General features: G+C 33.9%; 2 protein-coding genes across 3 annotated transcripts in view; both read right to left on the bottom strand.

Moving 5' to 3' along the window:
- LOC144977869 (gephyrin-like) overlaps positions 1-15,374 on the bottom strand; it is a 127,706-nt gene that overhangs the window by 91,087 nt on the left and 21,245 nt on the right. For both annotated transcript variants that reach the window (XM_078923278.1, XM_078923272.1), the window contains 4 exons: positions 4,878-5,028; positions 4,351-4,482; positions 3,454-3,546; positions 2,235-2,290 (listed from right to left, as the gene is read on the bottom strand). In XM_078923278.1, coding sequence (XP_078779404.1) covers positions 2,235-2,290; positions 3,454-3,546; positions 4,351-4,482; positions 4,878-5,028 — 432 coding nt within the window. The remainder of the gene's footprint in view (positions 1-2,234; positions 2,291-3,453; positions 3,547-4,350; positions 4,483-4,877; positions 5,029-15,374) is intronic.
- LOC144977857 (uncharacterized) lies at positions 10,091-15,301 on the bottom strand. The gene is made up of 2 exons (XM_078923264.1): positions 13,519-15,301; positions 10,091-11,620 (listed from the first exon to the last, which is right to left on the bottom strand). The coding sequence occupies exons 1-2, from the start codon at positions 15,284-15,286 to the stop codon at positions 10,236-10,238; spliced, it is 3,153 nt and encodes a 1,050-aa protein (XP_078779390.1). The 5' UTR covers positions 15,287-15,301; the 3' UTR covers positions 10,091-10,235.

Genomic DNA, 15,374 nt, shown 5'->3' with positions numbered 1-15,374 from the left:
CAATCATTGTTGCTTAGTTTGAGATCACCTAAAAGTCTCATCTAGACACCAGCACAGGATCCCACTGAGAGGAACACACAAAAAGTAAAGAAAAGGAGGATTGTGTCCTCATTGTGTGAGGATTGAGATTGTCGTGGATTGAAAGCTCAATGTCTCAAAGTAAACTCGTCGAGCATTTATTTCAATTTCCAAAAATTCTTCCGTGAAAGGATATTTTTATGTGCTTTAGTGTAGACCTTAATTTCAATGTTGGTGTATTCATTGGTTTTGATTATGTTTCAAATTCGGAATTTCAAAGTTGGTTTTAATTGCTTTGTTTTATTTTGTTCTGTTTTGTTTTGTATTTGTTTTGTTTTTTGTCGGAGGTTTTTTTTTGTTTTTGTTTTTTGTTGTTGTTGTTTTGGTTTTTTTGGGGTTTTTTTTTTTTTTGTTTGTTTTGTTTTTTTGGGGGGTTTTTTGGATTTTTTTTTTTGGGGGGGGGGGTTCGTTTGTTTTGTATTTTTGTTTTGTTTTGGGTTTTTTTGGGGGGGTTTTTTGTCTTGTGGATTTTTTTTCCTTATTTGTTTTATTCTTTTGTTTGTTTGGGTTTTCTTTTCTTTTGTTTTGTTTGTTTTGTATTTTTGATTTGTTTGTTCTTTTGTCTTGTGTTGTTTTTGGGGTTTTTTGGGGTTTTTTTGGGTTTGTTTTTTTTTTGTTGATTTGTTTGTTTTTTTTTTTGTTTTTGCTTTGTTTTTTGTTGGGTTTTTGTTGTTGTTTTTTTATTATTATTTATTTTAAAGCACTGCCTTGTCTAACAGGTGTTCTTTTATTACAAAGACCAACGAAATAGTAAAAGGGAAGCAATCCATAAAAATCATTTCCACATTCCTGAGTAACAGACCATGGAATGCACTTAAAATTCATTATGCACCTTTTAGATTCCTGTACGGGCATCAAATAGTTTATAATGAATTGAGATATTTACAGACGATATCATTAGGTTTGACTGAAGGCTTAGTGAACCAATTGTCAGTCATCGATTAGGCTGACTTATTTAAGCCTCTGTTCATCCAGCAGGGAAGCTGGGTCTTAATAAAATCTGTTGAAAAGTTGGTGCGATAGATCAAGGCACCTTATCCATAGATTCACTTTTGCCCTCAAATATTAAATAAATATAGTGTAAAGAATTCACTCATTTTCCTCTGTCAATAATTAAGAGCCTGTGATTTTTTCAGAAAATTGACATATATATATGTATATATATATATATATATATATATATATATATATATATATATATATATATATATATATTATATATATATATATATATGACATGGAAGCCTGTGTACATAATTACACCCTATACCAGTGTAATGTATTGAGACATTAAACTGATCTTTTAAAGGAAACTACAATTCAAGTCAGGCTTTTACTTTTTCTATTGTTGGTGTTATGCGAATAGGTAAAATATTCACAACAGCTGCCTGCCAAATGTAACGTACGAACAAACAACACTATGTGTAACCTTGAATGTTTATAGTCTGATTGATATTATTTAGTAAGAACAAATCACCACATTATCTGTCTAAAAACAATAACCAAGAGCTGAGTGACGTCAATTTCATTCCTTCTATAAAACATATTTACTGATTATATGAATAGTTTCTAAGATTGCAAAAAATAAAATGGCTTACTATTCCACAAAGCACAAAATGGAAAACTCGAAATTCTCACTAGTCATTTGAAACAAGAAACTCAGCATTTAATTTTGAAATCCCCCACTCAAGAACAAACCATCATCTTTACTCTTCCTTCCCCTCCACCATCTGACTTTGGAACTCCCAATTGTAAACAAGCGCTTTTGACTGATGACATCATAAATCGCTCCCTGCTTCCCTCTAAAACCCCTATAACTGAAAAAATGGCCATACAATCTTCAGCCTGAAGCTTTGGCCTTAATAGAAGAAGAAGAAGAAGAAGAAGAAGAAGAAGAAGAAGAAGAAGAAGAAGAAGAAGAAGAAGAAGAAGAAGAAGAAGAAGAAGAAGAAGAAGAAGAAGAAGAAGAAGAAGAAGAAGAAGAAGAAAAAGAAGAAGAAGAAGAAGAAGAAGACTAGACACTATTCTATAAACGTCAATTACGTAACAACCTATAAATATAATCCCATTTCACTGAGCCAGACATGGTGCTGCATTTGGCATTTCTTCCATTAAAAAATATCAAAGTTAAAATTAAATACACAAATTTAACTCACATAATCTCCTGCTGACGATTCTCCATGAACAGCTCTTATACCGTCCCCATCTTCCGCTGAAATATTAAAATCCAAATGTGTATTTTAATAACATGTTAGAATAAAAATGTAAGATCAAAAAGACAATAAAAGCAGAAAGAGAGATGTGTTAAAAAAAAAAGAAAAGAAATATATTCCCGCTGTTGTCGTCGTTGTCATTGTCGAATTCATGGTCATCTTCATCATAATCATCATCATCATCATCATCATCATCATCATCATCATCAGCATCATCATCCTCATCATCATTATTATTATTATTATTATTATTATTATTATTATTATTATTATTATTATTATATTATTATTATTATTGCATGTGTGTGTGTGGGGGGGGGGGGGGGGGGGCAGCATTTTGGCGTATGCTTTATATTTTCATATTTTTGATTTCATTTAAACCAAATTCATAACATTGCTGAGTAACAGAGTTTCTGCTCATGTTGTCATAGTCCAACTAGCATTTCATATGAGCATAGCTATTTGTTTGTGTGTTTTTTTCCTGGCATCCCAGTAACGACCTACCTTTGAATCTAGCACTAGTCACATCTCCAATACACTGGAACCCTATTCAAACATTTCAATTAGGTCTATTTTTAGATTTGCAATAGACCTGTATTGAGCTAGTTGTCTTGACCATTGTCCACAGACAACACATCGCTATTGGGAGGTGGTAGAAATAACTTATGATTCCATAGCATTTGAGATTGGAATTTATGAATCCAAATTGCAAACAGCTAGTCTGAGTGGCAGTTATCTCTGTGAATGACTGGAGAGCCCGGTATTAGCCCCAATTCTGAAATTTTATCTTTTTCTTTTGGCAAGACTATTATACCATAACTTAGAAGGATGAATACAGTTGACTTTGTTAACTCAATAGATTATCTATAATTTTGTTAATGAATTACTTGCTAGGCAACAGCAACTTACAAATAATTATCATAGTAGAAACCTGCTATTGGAATGTGCATAATTAGAACAGCCCCTAAATTGGAATGGTGTGTCGGACAGAATTTTCCATTTCCATATAATATCATTTCCATGACGCATGTAATTTCTAGGTGGTTACAGGACCTCAATGTTCGGTGCGTTTTTTCGTCTTTAAAGGGGGGGGGGGGGGGGGGGGGGGGGGGTACATACAAAACCAATGCTTAAGCAACAAAATCTCAACAGGCAGCCTTACCTATGACAGCATAGCCATCTTTAATAGAGGCTGGGAAAGGAGGTAGGGGATCACTGGCCCTCACATCCTCTGCTAAATAGCGGCCAAGGGCATCTGGAACAAAATATTTTAAAACGCTTTATAAAACTAATAAGCTATTATTTAACTTATTTTCCATTTTAATGAAACAAACCTTTTTTTTAATTCAAAATAATCAATCAATTTCCCAATTCGATACTTAATTCTAAAATAAAGAACAAATTTGTGCCTTTAACTCATTCATTATTAAAATAATAAGACTATCAATTAATCTTTATTAAAATAATAAGACTATCAATTAATCTTTATTAAAATAATAAGACTATCAATTAATCTTTTCTTCAAAATGCAATGTTTGACCTTGAGATACAAATTGTATAACAATCTGTCAAAATGCACTGTTTGACCTTGAAATACAAATTGTATAACAATCTGTTTTTTTAAAGAGCAACATTTATCTACATTTATCCAATTCAATTTGTAAAGTTCGACAAATTCATTATCTGTACCATAAATTAAGATTTCAAAACATATCAACATGTTATCAAATATTTCCAAGTTTTGAGTATTACCCCCAATATATAATTTTGAAAGTATATATAAAAATATTAAAATAGAACAGGCTTTTCAATTAGGTCCTGTTTGCCTAGTATAAAAGTTTGTAGTTTTTTTGTTTTGCTTTTTGTTGTATTTTTTTTTGGGGGGGGGGGGGGGGGGTTTGGATTTGTTTGTTTAACTTGTATTTTTGTTTGTGTTTTTGTTGTTGTCTGTTTGTGTACATGTGTGTGTGTGTGTTTTGTGTGTGTGTGTGTTTGTTTATTTTTTGTTCGACAAAACAATTACATTTTTTTTTTAAATAGAACTTTTAAAATCTCATACCTGAAATGTTGACAACTTCCGTATGTAGGACAGGTGTGTGTTCAAGTACCTTCGACAAAGCCTCGTCCACGGTTATAATTGGATATGGAGATTCTCGTGCTCTCCTGGCCACTTGGTCTTGTCTCACATCACCTACGGAATTTGTGACAATGGATTTGAGGAGGGAATTACACAACTATCCAAACTACAAAGACATCCATTATCAATGAATAACATATACTATTCAGTTTTTACTTCCACTGGCAATAAAAGAGGTATAAAGGACAAATAAAACAGGTTTCCAATGAGATTATTATCAGGATATACACACAATTAATTGAACTTGTGGACCTCATCTCGAGTTTAAAGTGAAAGATGTGTAACACTTACGCTTAAAGAATCTTACTTCTATAAAATATGTCTCCTGTTATAACAAAAATGAATACCTTCCTATTCTAAACAATGTGTTTCATTCTTTTAAGTGTTTTGGCTTATATATCATTTTTTTGTTCAATGGTAGTTTAAAAAATATTTAAACCCAAACTTACTGTGACAGGGTGTTTCACACGAATATCTACGCTTGTGGTGATGATGATGGTGATGATGACGGTGACCATGGTGATGATGATGGTGGTGACCGTGGCGGTGATGGCCTGACCCACTTCCATGGGGGCTTTGGTGGCGATGACCTGACTCAGACTAAACATAAAAACAAAAGAGCAAACAAATAAGAATTTGAAAAGACGGTTTATGATCCAATGCCATACAAGGAAAATCAACCAAATCAAAACAATAAAACCACACAGATTAGGCATGTGGTCTCAGAACTAACAATTCATTAAAGCATATACTTTTATTTTAGAATACCCTGTTACCAAGTTAGATGTTCGAATACTTAGTGCTCTATTTTTTTTTAAACCCGGTGAACTACATTTTTATAATTATTTCTATTTAAATAGTTTAATCCAGATGAGCAATCAAAGCAATTTGTTTTTGTTTTTAAGGTGCTTGCGACACTTTGGGGATTTTAGGTCATTTCAGGGCCAGTAAAAAAAGGGGGATGGGGGTGGATTGTGGAAAAAAGATTAGATTTACAATTAAAAGCAGCCAAGTAAAGTAAGACAAAAGGGACATGTTTAAATATGGAATAGATGTAGATTCCAAGCACAAACTATCTATTACTTGGTTTGAGATCACCTAAAAGCCTCATCCAGACACAAGCACAAGATCCCGCTGAGAGGAATAGGCTCAAATCTTTACACAATTGTATATTCAAAACAAAAACTATAAAAGTACATACAGAGAGATGATTTGCAAAGAAAAAAATATAATCTCCCAAAACCAATACTGTACTATACATCTGACCGTTTGCCTTTCAACCAAGGAGTCCGCCCTAGACCTGGATATAACTAAGTAATCCTATTCCAAAAGCAAGAACAAAAGAAACCCAGAAAAGGATATCGGATATAGGGGGATGAAAGACACAGCAAATGTGATCTCCCCGCCCACAATTGGGGGGGGGGGGGGGGGGGGGTTAGAGACCCCACCCAATACAGCAATAACAATCATCTTTCTCCGAAAAAAAAACCACATCACTTTCTGTAGAGCAATATAGTAACGACCACTCGCTAAAATCAAAGCTAGTTCCATTTCATTTGGTTTTACGACGCTTGACTCTGCTTAAAGGGATGCATTCAAATAGTTTTATTATGCAAAATAGCAAATCAAAGAACCTAACAATAACAAATTATATATATAATGAGATGATTTACAAAAAAAAAATAAGACTCAGAATTATCTTTTTTTTTTTAATGTTTCCCACTCAATAATTTTTTGGGGGACTGTTTCCAACGCATCATGAGAATCCAGACAGGACCCGGGTGAAACTGAATGGTCCCATCCCAGAACAAGGTCACAGAGCTGCATGGAAATCACAAATGATAAAGAGGGATAGAAGAGATAGCAAGGCTGTGGAGCGGTTAGAAATGACCAGCCCAGGGGAGCCAATGTTACGACACCCTAAGGGAACAAGTTTGTATGTCTTGTCATTTGTGACATAGATTTGTTCCCTGGGCGATTTTTAAAATGTTGTTTTGGGATTTTTATATTTATTTCTAATATCTGTTCAAGACATTATTATATTTTTTCTTTGATATTAGTAATGAACTCGATTAGACAATGGTCTTAAACTCCAAATTATCTAAAAACCAAAGAGAACAGCTTCAAAATTGCATTATACATACAGGGCCAAAAAATAAAAATAAAAGCATGGCTCGCTTGACCTTAATGTAAGAGCTGAAAAAAATTTGTATTTACAGAGTAGATATGGAAAATTCCAGTTTCATATTTTGACTCTATGACTATGACATTAAGGGGGTCACTCAATATTTTTTTTACTAAGCAAAATAGATAATTCAATCCCCTGAAAACACAAGAGCAATCTATACATTATGTCCATCTTGATGATACTACTCGCAAATCCTACTAAGACTCGTGAACAGGATTACAATGCAATGATTATAATGCTTTATTTATTCCCCCAGCAGGCTACATAGAACCACAAATTTCTATTTCATACAAAACAAGGTGCTCGTTAGATACCCTTTTTTAAAAGTAAAATTATACAAATTATGTCAATGGCTAAGGCCCCGTATTCATTCACATCTGAATCTAGTGAGGTAAGTTGTATAAAGTGCCTTACCCAAGGACACAGTGACAAAGTTTATAATTTGTCACCATCCAGTCATTTGCTATACTAAACATCACTTAACTTTAGAACAAGATAAGATATTGCACTGCTCAGCCACCAATGTCAGTATCATAGCCCACATTAAGAGACATCCATCTGACACACACACACTCTCTCTCTCTCTCTCTCTCTCTCTCTCTCTCTCTCTCTCTCTCTCTCTCTCTCTCTCTCTCTCTCTCTCTCTCTCTCTCTCTCTCTCTCTCTCTCTCTCTCTCTCTCTCTCTCTCTCTCTCTCTCTCGTCAAAGACCCCAGACAGGGCTCGAGTGTACTAAAATGTCAAACGTTCACGCTCAAGAACAATGACAACTTATGAGAAAAGATAAAAAGTATAAGAGAATAGAATAGAAGAGATAGCGAGAGTATGGAACAATGCAGAACCTAGGAGCCCAGGGTCTATATATTGCCCCCCCCCCCCCACACACACACACACACACACTTTCTTCCCTGCATGATTTTCAATCACCACATTATGTACAAAAATATTTAGATCACAGACAAGATAATAAACTAAAAAGAAATGGCAATTGCCGACAAAATATTTAATCTTTCATAAATACAAATAATTTTTCACAGCAGAAATAAATTCAATAATTTTAAAATCATATTACAAAGGAGATAAATATTTTTTTTTAAACAGCACTGTAAAATCATGTTTCTAATAATAAAAATAGAATTTATATCAAAAAAATATGTTACAAACTTAAAAAGATCGTGACAAAAAGCTTAAATATGAAATAACACCAAGTCTTCTTATAAAACACAAAATGAGATCAACACCTAAAAGATGATACTTTTATATATAGTTACTGAAACTCCTTGTAATATCTAAAATTGATCACACATAAAGGGAGTTTTAAGGAATTTAATAATGTATGAGAGAATTTGAAGTCATTTCAAGAAAGATGGGAGGAAATAGGATAGTTAGATGGAGAGTTGATCTGCCCTAAAAAGCACCAAATAATGCAAAGCAATGAGAGCTAGTTCAAACAGGGAACAGCAATAAATCAAGGAGTATATTTTTGTCTTTATAGGTCATTAAAGCACCAGTATAACTGGCACTGGAAGAGTGAAAAAGTAATGGATCAAATGTATGGCTCAAGAATGCTCAAGTTTTAAAACGACATGATTAGTTAAAACAAGGAAGACAGGTAGATCCTGGAACAATCGATCCCCGTCTCTAGTCTTAGACTATCTAAAAGTCTCGCCCAAGAATATGCACATGAACTCAGCCAAAAAGGTAAACACTCAAATACATATATAATAATTTAATAAAACATAATTTCTTACAAAAGATAAATCAATTTATTCTCTTGCTTTGTTTGTTTTCAATGGTTTTAGGGCGCTTGCAACACATTTAGGTCATATCAGCGCCAGTAAAAAGGAAGAAAATGGGATAGTCAAAATATTCTAGAATTACAACTCAAGCAATCAAGAAAAAGTAAGACAAAGGGAATTGGGGAACAGGTGTAGATTCCAAGAGGATACAATCAATGTACTTTGTTTGAGATCACCTAAAAGTCTCATCTTGACACCAGCAAATGCTCCCACAGAATATATCGAAAACATAAAACATAACATAGCGCAACTGAGAGATGATTTAAAAGGGGAAAAAAATCATCTCCCAAAACTAATACTAAACATTTGACTGTTTCCCTCTCGGTTAAAGACAGAGAGAAACTCGGAAAACAGATATATGGGGATAAAAGACACAGCAAGTGACCACTTGATCATCGTGGGAGGTCAATGGACCCCACCCAGCATCTGTTCTCTCTCAGTAAAAGATTCCAGGCAAGACCCAAAGGGAATCAAACGGTTTCTAATTACAGAATCAGGATACAAAGCCACAAAGAAAGGACATGTGACTTAGTATCAGAGTATAATAATATAGGAATTGAAGAGATAGCCAGGATGTAGAACCCACCAGCTCAGGATTTCAATGTTCCCCCACCTTTCGAGGAATTCCACCCACTGCCAATTGATCCATTTATCTTGTTTGAGGCTGCTTAAAAAATCCCACCCAGTCTCAATATCTCCCAAATGTTTACAAAATGCACATAAATGTGGAGTATAGTAAATTAAAATACTTTAAGACTTATGCAGCTCTTGTGTTGCTTTCAGATCAATATCAGCACCAGTGGAACAGAGATAGATGATGGCATAACAAATTAGGTTGTTCAAATTGATAAGTGCATAAGAAACAGCAAGGTCAAGGACACCACCTAATTTAAAACAGATTAGATCTGAGACCACTCTTATATGCGCCTCTAGTTTGGAACCACCTATAAGTTTTATTATAATGCATTTATATGGCTCTTATCCACGGCATTCATCATGCTCTAAGAACTTTTTGTTTCGTTTTGTTCTTCAATGTGTACAAGTTCTAACCAAATACAGAACCCCTGCCAAAAGGGACAATAATAGATATATATATATATATATATATATATATATATATATATATATATATATATATATATATATATATATATATATATATATATCAATAATCAACAAATTACCCAGCAGTCTTGCAACATCTCTCTGGGGGTCCCGATAGCTCAGTTGGTAGAGCACTCGCTTCAAACGCAAAGGGACAGAGAACAATCCCAGGTGAAGTTGAGATTTTTTTCTGAGCCCCCTGTACACCCATCAGTGAATGGGTAGCTGAGTCTGTTAGATTTGGTGGAGAGTACTTTGCAATAGACTAGTGTCCTATCCAAAGGATACTAAGCAATTGCTATTGTCCATTTCACGCTATAGAAACCGGGATAAACTCTGGCTCCATGGGTCGAAATGGCTCTGAAGGACTACTTGCGACATCTCACAACAGACGAGAGATCCAACACAAGCTTCGGCATTTCACTCACAACTGGAGAACATGCAGAGGACCTGAGTTTGAGATCCGCTTTCTTTAGCAAGAAAATAATCCATTATTGCTCACTTAGACACATCAATGCGGCCAAATTCTGACTTAACCGTGTCTTTTCTTGTGACAGACCTAAAAAACAAACTTTTTACATGGGATGAATAAAAACAATTTATTTTATTTTTATTTATATCATACTTAAGTTTCAAAGAGCTTCAGAATATATCAATGAAAATGATGTCTTTATTACTTGAAACTAAAGCAGAAAAACCTTCAAATCTCAACATGACTTAATCAAACAAAAAAGAACCATCTGTTCTATCTGTTAATCTTTTTTGCTGTGCTAAGGCAAGAGTAGCTTCTTTGTATGTCGGTAGTCCATCTGCAGGTATCACTAAAGAAGTTTTGCAAGTAGAATCAATATGAAGATTGGTGACATGACTATCTGGTAACATCATATTAGAAGATTCATTCCCCAAAAGAGTTGAAGATGGCAGAAGAACATTTTGTTGTTGAGATGAATGAAAAGGTAGGTTAGATTTGTTGATAGTATCAGCAGATTGGTTTATTTCAGTTAGGCATGGTGAATCATGGCCAAGATTAATTGACGAGTTCAAATCCTCAAACTGTTCAGACATGTTGACACCAGCTTCTGTTAGTATTTCAGACAGAGAATTAGCAGGGAGGAATGATTGGTGAAAATTGGGTAAAGATATTGCAGATTGGTAAATATCAACACCGTCGTCTTGAGGCATGTCAGTTGTTGCAATGTTTTCAGCTATGTCAAAGTGAGGTGTTATACAATCTCCAATATCTGTCAGTGAATACTTTGTGACCGTAGATATGTTGCAAGTTAAAGGCAAAGCAGCAGTGTTTGGGGTAGAATTTGTCATCTCTGATTCAGATTTTGAATTACTCAAATTCAAAGCAGATTCTGCGGTCAAAATAGTTTCTTTTCCTTGAACAATGTCATTTGAACAGTTCTCTGGCAAGTATGAACTAAACTCGCTTAGCAGAGAACATTGGTTGAAAGAAGCCGTGGTCTGATCCCTCCCCAACATCATTCCTGAAAATGCAGTGTTGTCCTCATTTCCTCTGGTGTCATTGCTAAAATCAAAATTCACATTGTACTTTTTGGGAAGGGAGAGTGTTGTGTCGTTCCCAGTATCAAATGAGGAATTTGGATTTATGTGACGAGATTTTAAGAAAGCATAAGGTTTGTTTTGTCTCCTTCTCTTCAAACTTGACAACATCTTTGAAATTCGTTTCTTTGAAGGTATCTTGCTTTGCTGCAGATCATAGTCTTTCTCAAAAAATGAACTTGTTGTATTCATGTTCTCATTACATTTGACATTTGTTAAAGAGGATTTCATCTCCATACTGGTAACCACAGGTAGAATTCGAGAAAAGTGTTTGTTATCGACACATTGGTCAGGAATAACAAATTCATTATCAGTAGAGCTCCCTGGTTTATCAATCATGTCAGAACTGGGTTGGTTTTCCTGTAGTGGTTTAGTCACAGCATAGGTAGTTGTAGCAGTAGTAGAAGATTGTTCAGGAATGTGATTGCCTGTGATATGCACCCTCCAAGTTGACAGATCACTCAGGAACAGTTTGAGATTAACCATCAGGTTACAATTGTGGCGATCTTGTTTGTGTAGCATTCCTTTGCAATCTGTAGATAAGGTAAATATTTAACTCTCATTTAGTAAGCAGACCATGCATACATAACAATCAATGTTATTAAATCCATAATTAAAACAGTCCTTTCATCATTTAGATTTTTACTTCTTGCATAAAACTTGGATAAGTTACAAATTTTAAAATGTATTTTAATCTGAATCTAATCAGAGTGGAATCAAATGAAAAGAGGCTAGAAACTAGTTTGAGATTTTTTGATTCGGTGCACGTTAACAACATTTGAGCCAAAAAAAAATAAAATAAATAAACATCATCTCCTTACATTTTCATCTATGATCAGAGATAAAAATTGAAATGTTTCAAAGGTTTCCCTTTCAGGCTCTCGCCCAGGCTTCAATCAGCCATTTTCATAACGGTGAATTTTTAAAAAAAATCAATGAATGGTAATGCTCATTAATAAAATGGAAGGGTATATCAACATCTCTAAATCGTGTTTATATAATGTGAAAATAAAGAGCACAACAAGAAGAGGGAATATGTTTCTGGTTTCAAAACCAGTTCGCCACTTTTAATGAGATGGGTTTTCATACTTATTTCAAATCCTGGTATTTTATATTTTTTATTTTTCTAACCCTAAAAACGGCAATCTTTTTAATCTTTTCAATTCCCTATTTCTGGAATTCTCTTGCTAAATGTGTCAGAGAAAATTGTCTGAGCGGACCTTTTGAAAACACATCTTTTTAATATTTTAAACGTTTGTTTAAAATACGTCTAAATTGTCTCTTATTTGGTAATAAATGCTTTAACATGCATAAATGTAATGTTCTTTGCCCTTTGAGCGTATTGTAAAATGGGGTGAGTGGCTTTATAAGTACTATTTTCATTATTATTATTATTATTATTATTAGTATTATTATTATTATTATTATTATTATTATTATTATTATTATTATTATTATTATTATTATTATTATTATTATTATTACTATTATATTATTATTATTATTATTATTATTATTATTATTATTATTATTATTATTAAAGTAGATTTGATAAAGAAAAAAAAGATGACCCTTGTGGATTTTCGATGAGTATAGTCAGCCTCTTTGAATTCGGTTAAATCTTACCAGAAAAAAATAGATTTTTCAATGCTGCTTTGTCAAAAAAAAAATGGATGCCTTATGTATGGAAATCACCAGAGTAATCAGATGCTTGTCTGATTGCTTCATACATTCATATTGATGACTTTATATTGTGCATGATGTAAAAATAGAAAATATCAAGACAAGAATATCTCTAGAAAGACTTGTCTAAAACAGAAGCGATTGAAAAAATTCACAAATGTTCTCTATTTTTCTCTATCACATTCAGCATCAGTGTATACGAGTTAACAATAAAATGGCATCAATGCATTAACGACAGGATACTTGTTTCTTTTGAGAGTTAAAAGGTGCTTTTACATCATCAGGAGTAAGTGGTACACACACATACACACACACACACATGTCAAAACGATCGTGTTGTTGTTCTAGCTTGCCAATATTGCCAACCTCTACATGGATATTATATCTGAGCATGTGTTTTATGCACCATTATAAACTCAAGATTGAATTGTTCCCGCACCACTACATGAAAATTCGGTCTCTTGCATTCTTTAGATCCCTAAACCCAAAAAGCATTATGTGGGCATTAATAATAATTTGTTAATCTTTGAATACAATGTTAGTGGATCACAGAGCTACCTTCCTTCTACCAAAGATAGAAGCCAGTTTCTTTGAATGTGTGGCAAGTGCTCTAAAAGTTGAACTTTGAGACTCTTATATAATATATGAAAATTAAAAAAAGATATTGCCTCATACAAAAAATCACTAAATATCTAATAAGCGAGTGATTTAAAAACGTAAGCTATACAATTAACAAAATCCAACTTACTTTCAATGCATTTACCATAACCACCACACTTCCTTTTGCATTTGCCATGGCCAGGACACCACATATACCAGTTGACTACATACTGGTCCCGCTTTTTCCCGTCATGCACTTGCTTCTGTTCCTCCATCCCTTCAAGTGTAAGCTGAAAATAATCATCCAGCCTATTTCTTTCCAAGACTTCTTTTCCTCTTTTCCAGGATGTCGCTTGGCATGTTACATCCTCTTGCCGACTCAAATATACAAACAATTTTTTAATCTCTCTCTTCCCTTTATAGAGAGTGATCCCTTTCAGCAGTCGATGGTCGTTGACAAAACAATTGAAAGCTTTGCCAACTGGGACATTCACCAGCTCTCCCTGGTTATTCATGTTGTGAATTTTGGCTGACATGATATTACAACGAAGATCAGATTTGTTTTCAGCAGTCGCTTGAGATTTGGCCGTTAAGGCTTTTGGACTATTTTTATCAGGTGATATGATAGTTGCCAATGGCACCTGATCTGATGAGTTGGGTGATGAACTCCGCATAGCTTCCGCGGAGTAGTTCTCTACGGTGATGATTGGTGAATGGATATAACTCATAGAATCATCATGATAGTTTTTATGTACAGCTTCTTTTTCTGTAGCATCTTGATTCTTTTTACAATCAATAAGACTTTGTGATTGAGATTTACCAGACAAATTACCAAGTTTATCGATAACTTGTTTTCTACCCCATCTTGTGTAATCATGACTGTGATGTTTTGTAGGTTTCATAACTTTTACAAACTCTTTTGATCTATCAGACATTCTTGGAGTTTTACACATTGAAACAGGCATGTTATCTTCTCTTTCTGATTCTAAGCTACTGACATTCTGGCGGAACCACCCCATAGAATCTTCCTGAAACTTTTCTGACATTAAATCAATTTGGACAGGTTTCCTGGTACAGTTATGAATAAAGTTACTATCTCTCCTCAGGATTGGATTTGGCAATGATGAATAGGTGGAAATTTTAAAATCTTTAGCTTCATCTCCGGATTGTTTTGTCCTCCTTAAATAATCAGATGTTCTTGAATTTTCAACACAACTCTGATGAAATATTTTGTGTGAGTTTGGCACAAAAATACCTCTGGAGTTAAGAGTGATAGCATCACTATTATTGTTGTAAAATTCAGTCTTACAAGATGTGTCCATTTCCAGCTGTTTAGAACGACTTAGATATGAAGAAGAATTACTGATATGTGATTCAATTTGGGGACATGCAGGTAGCGAAGGGCATAAACTTTCAATATGACTGTTTCCTGCTTGAGATTTATAATACTTGGTTGAATTTAAATCTTTATTACATCTGGAACCACTCATTGTAAACTTGCTTTCAGCAGGCATGTGATGTGGAGTAATTAAAGTTTGATCATATTGTTTATGTAGACAGCCCTCTTTCCAAGAACCCATCTCCAATTCAATTGTTTTGTTCACATTTGGTAATAATGATGGCGGTTTGAATTGATCGGACATTTCCAATGAACAAGTGAAATTTTGTATGGAGACCAACAAAAGTTGAACAAATTTTGTCATCATATCTATTATATCATTCGATCTATCAAATTTATCCTGTTTATGACATTCAATCAAGATGTAATTGAGCTGAGTTGCTTCTTTGGAAAGCTGTTCAAGACTATCACTTAATTTGGAACAATATTGGTCCACAGATTCTTTCCCAGATTGTTCTTTTTCATTATATTGCAAATGCTTCAATAAATTTGGCGAGCTTGAAATGTTTGACTTCATTTTTTTATAAGCCGAATTCTGGAGATGAGGAGAAAAAAGGAAAAAATATTAATCATGAATTTGTGACTTGACAGAATTCATGTTTTAA

The sequence above is a fragment of the Berghia stephanieae genome, chromosome 1 (genome assembly GCF_034508935.2).
Source record: "Berghia stephanieae isolate SIO BIC M18660-M18661 chromosome 1, UCSD_Bste_1.3, whole genome shotgun sequence".
NCBI lineage: Eukaryota > Metazoa > Mollusca > Gastropoda > Nudibranchia > Aeolidiidae > Berghia > Berghia stephanieae.
Note: the sequence above shows the minus strand (reverse complement) of the source record. Positions and strands in the feature narration are given on the sequence as shown.

Bases quoted from the DNA above. Each gene is read 5' to 3' on its own strand.
- LOC144977857 (XM_078923264.1), bottom strand. From the start codon at position 15,286: ATGAAGTCAAACATTTCAAGCTCGCCAAATTTATTGAAGCATTTGCAA. The intron at 11,621-13,518 runs GTAAGTTGGATT...CCTTATCTACAG, and splicing joins TTATGGTAAATGCATTGAAA to ATTGCAAAGGAATGCTACAC.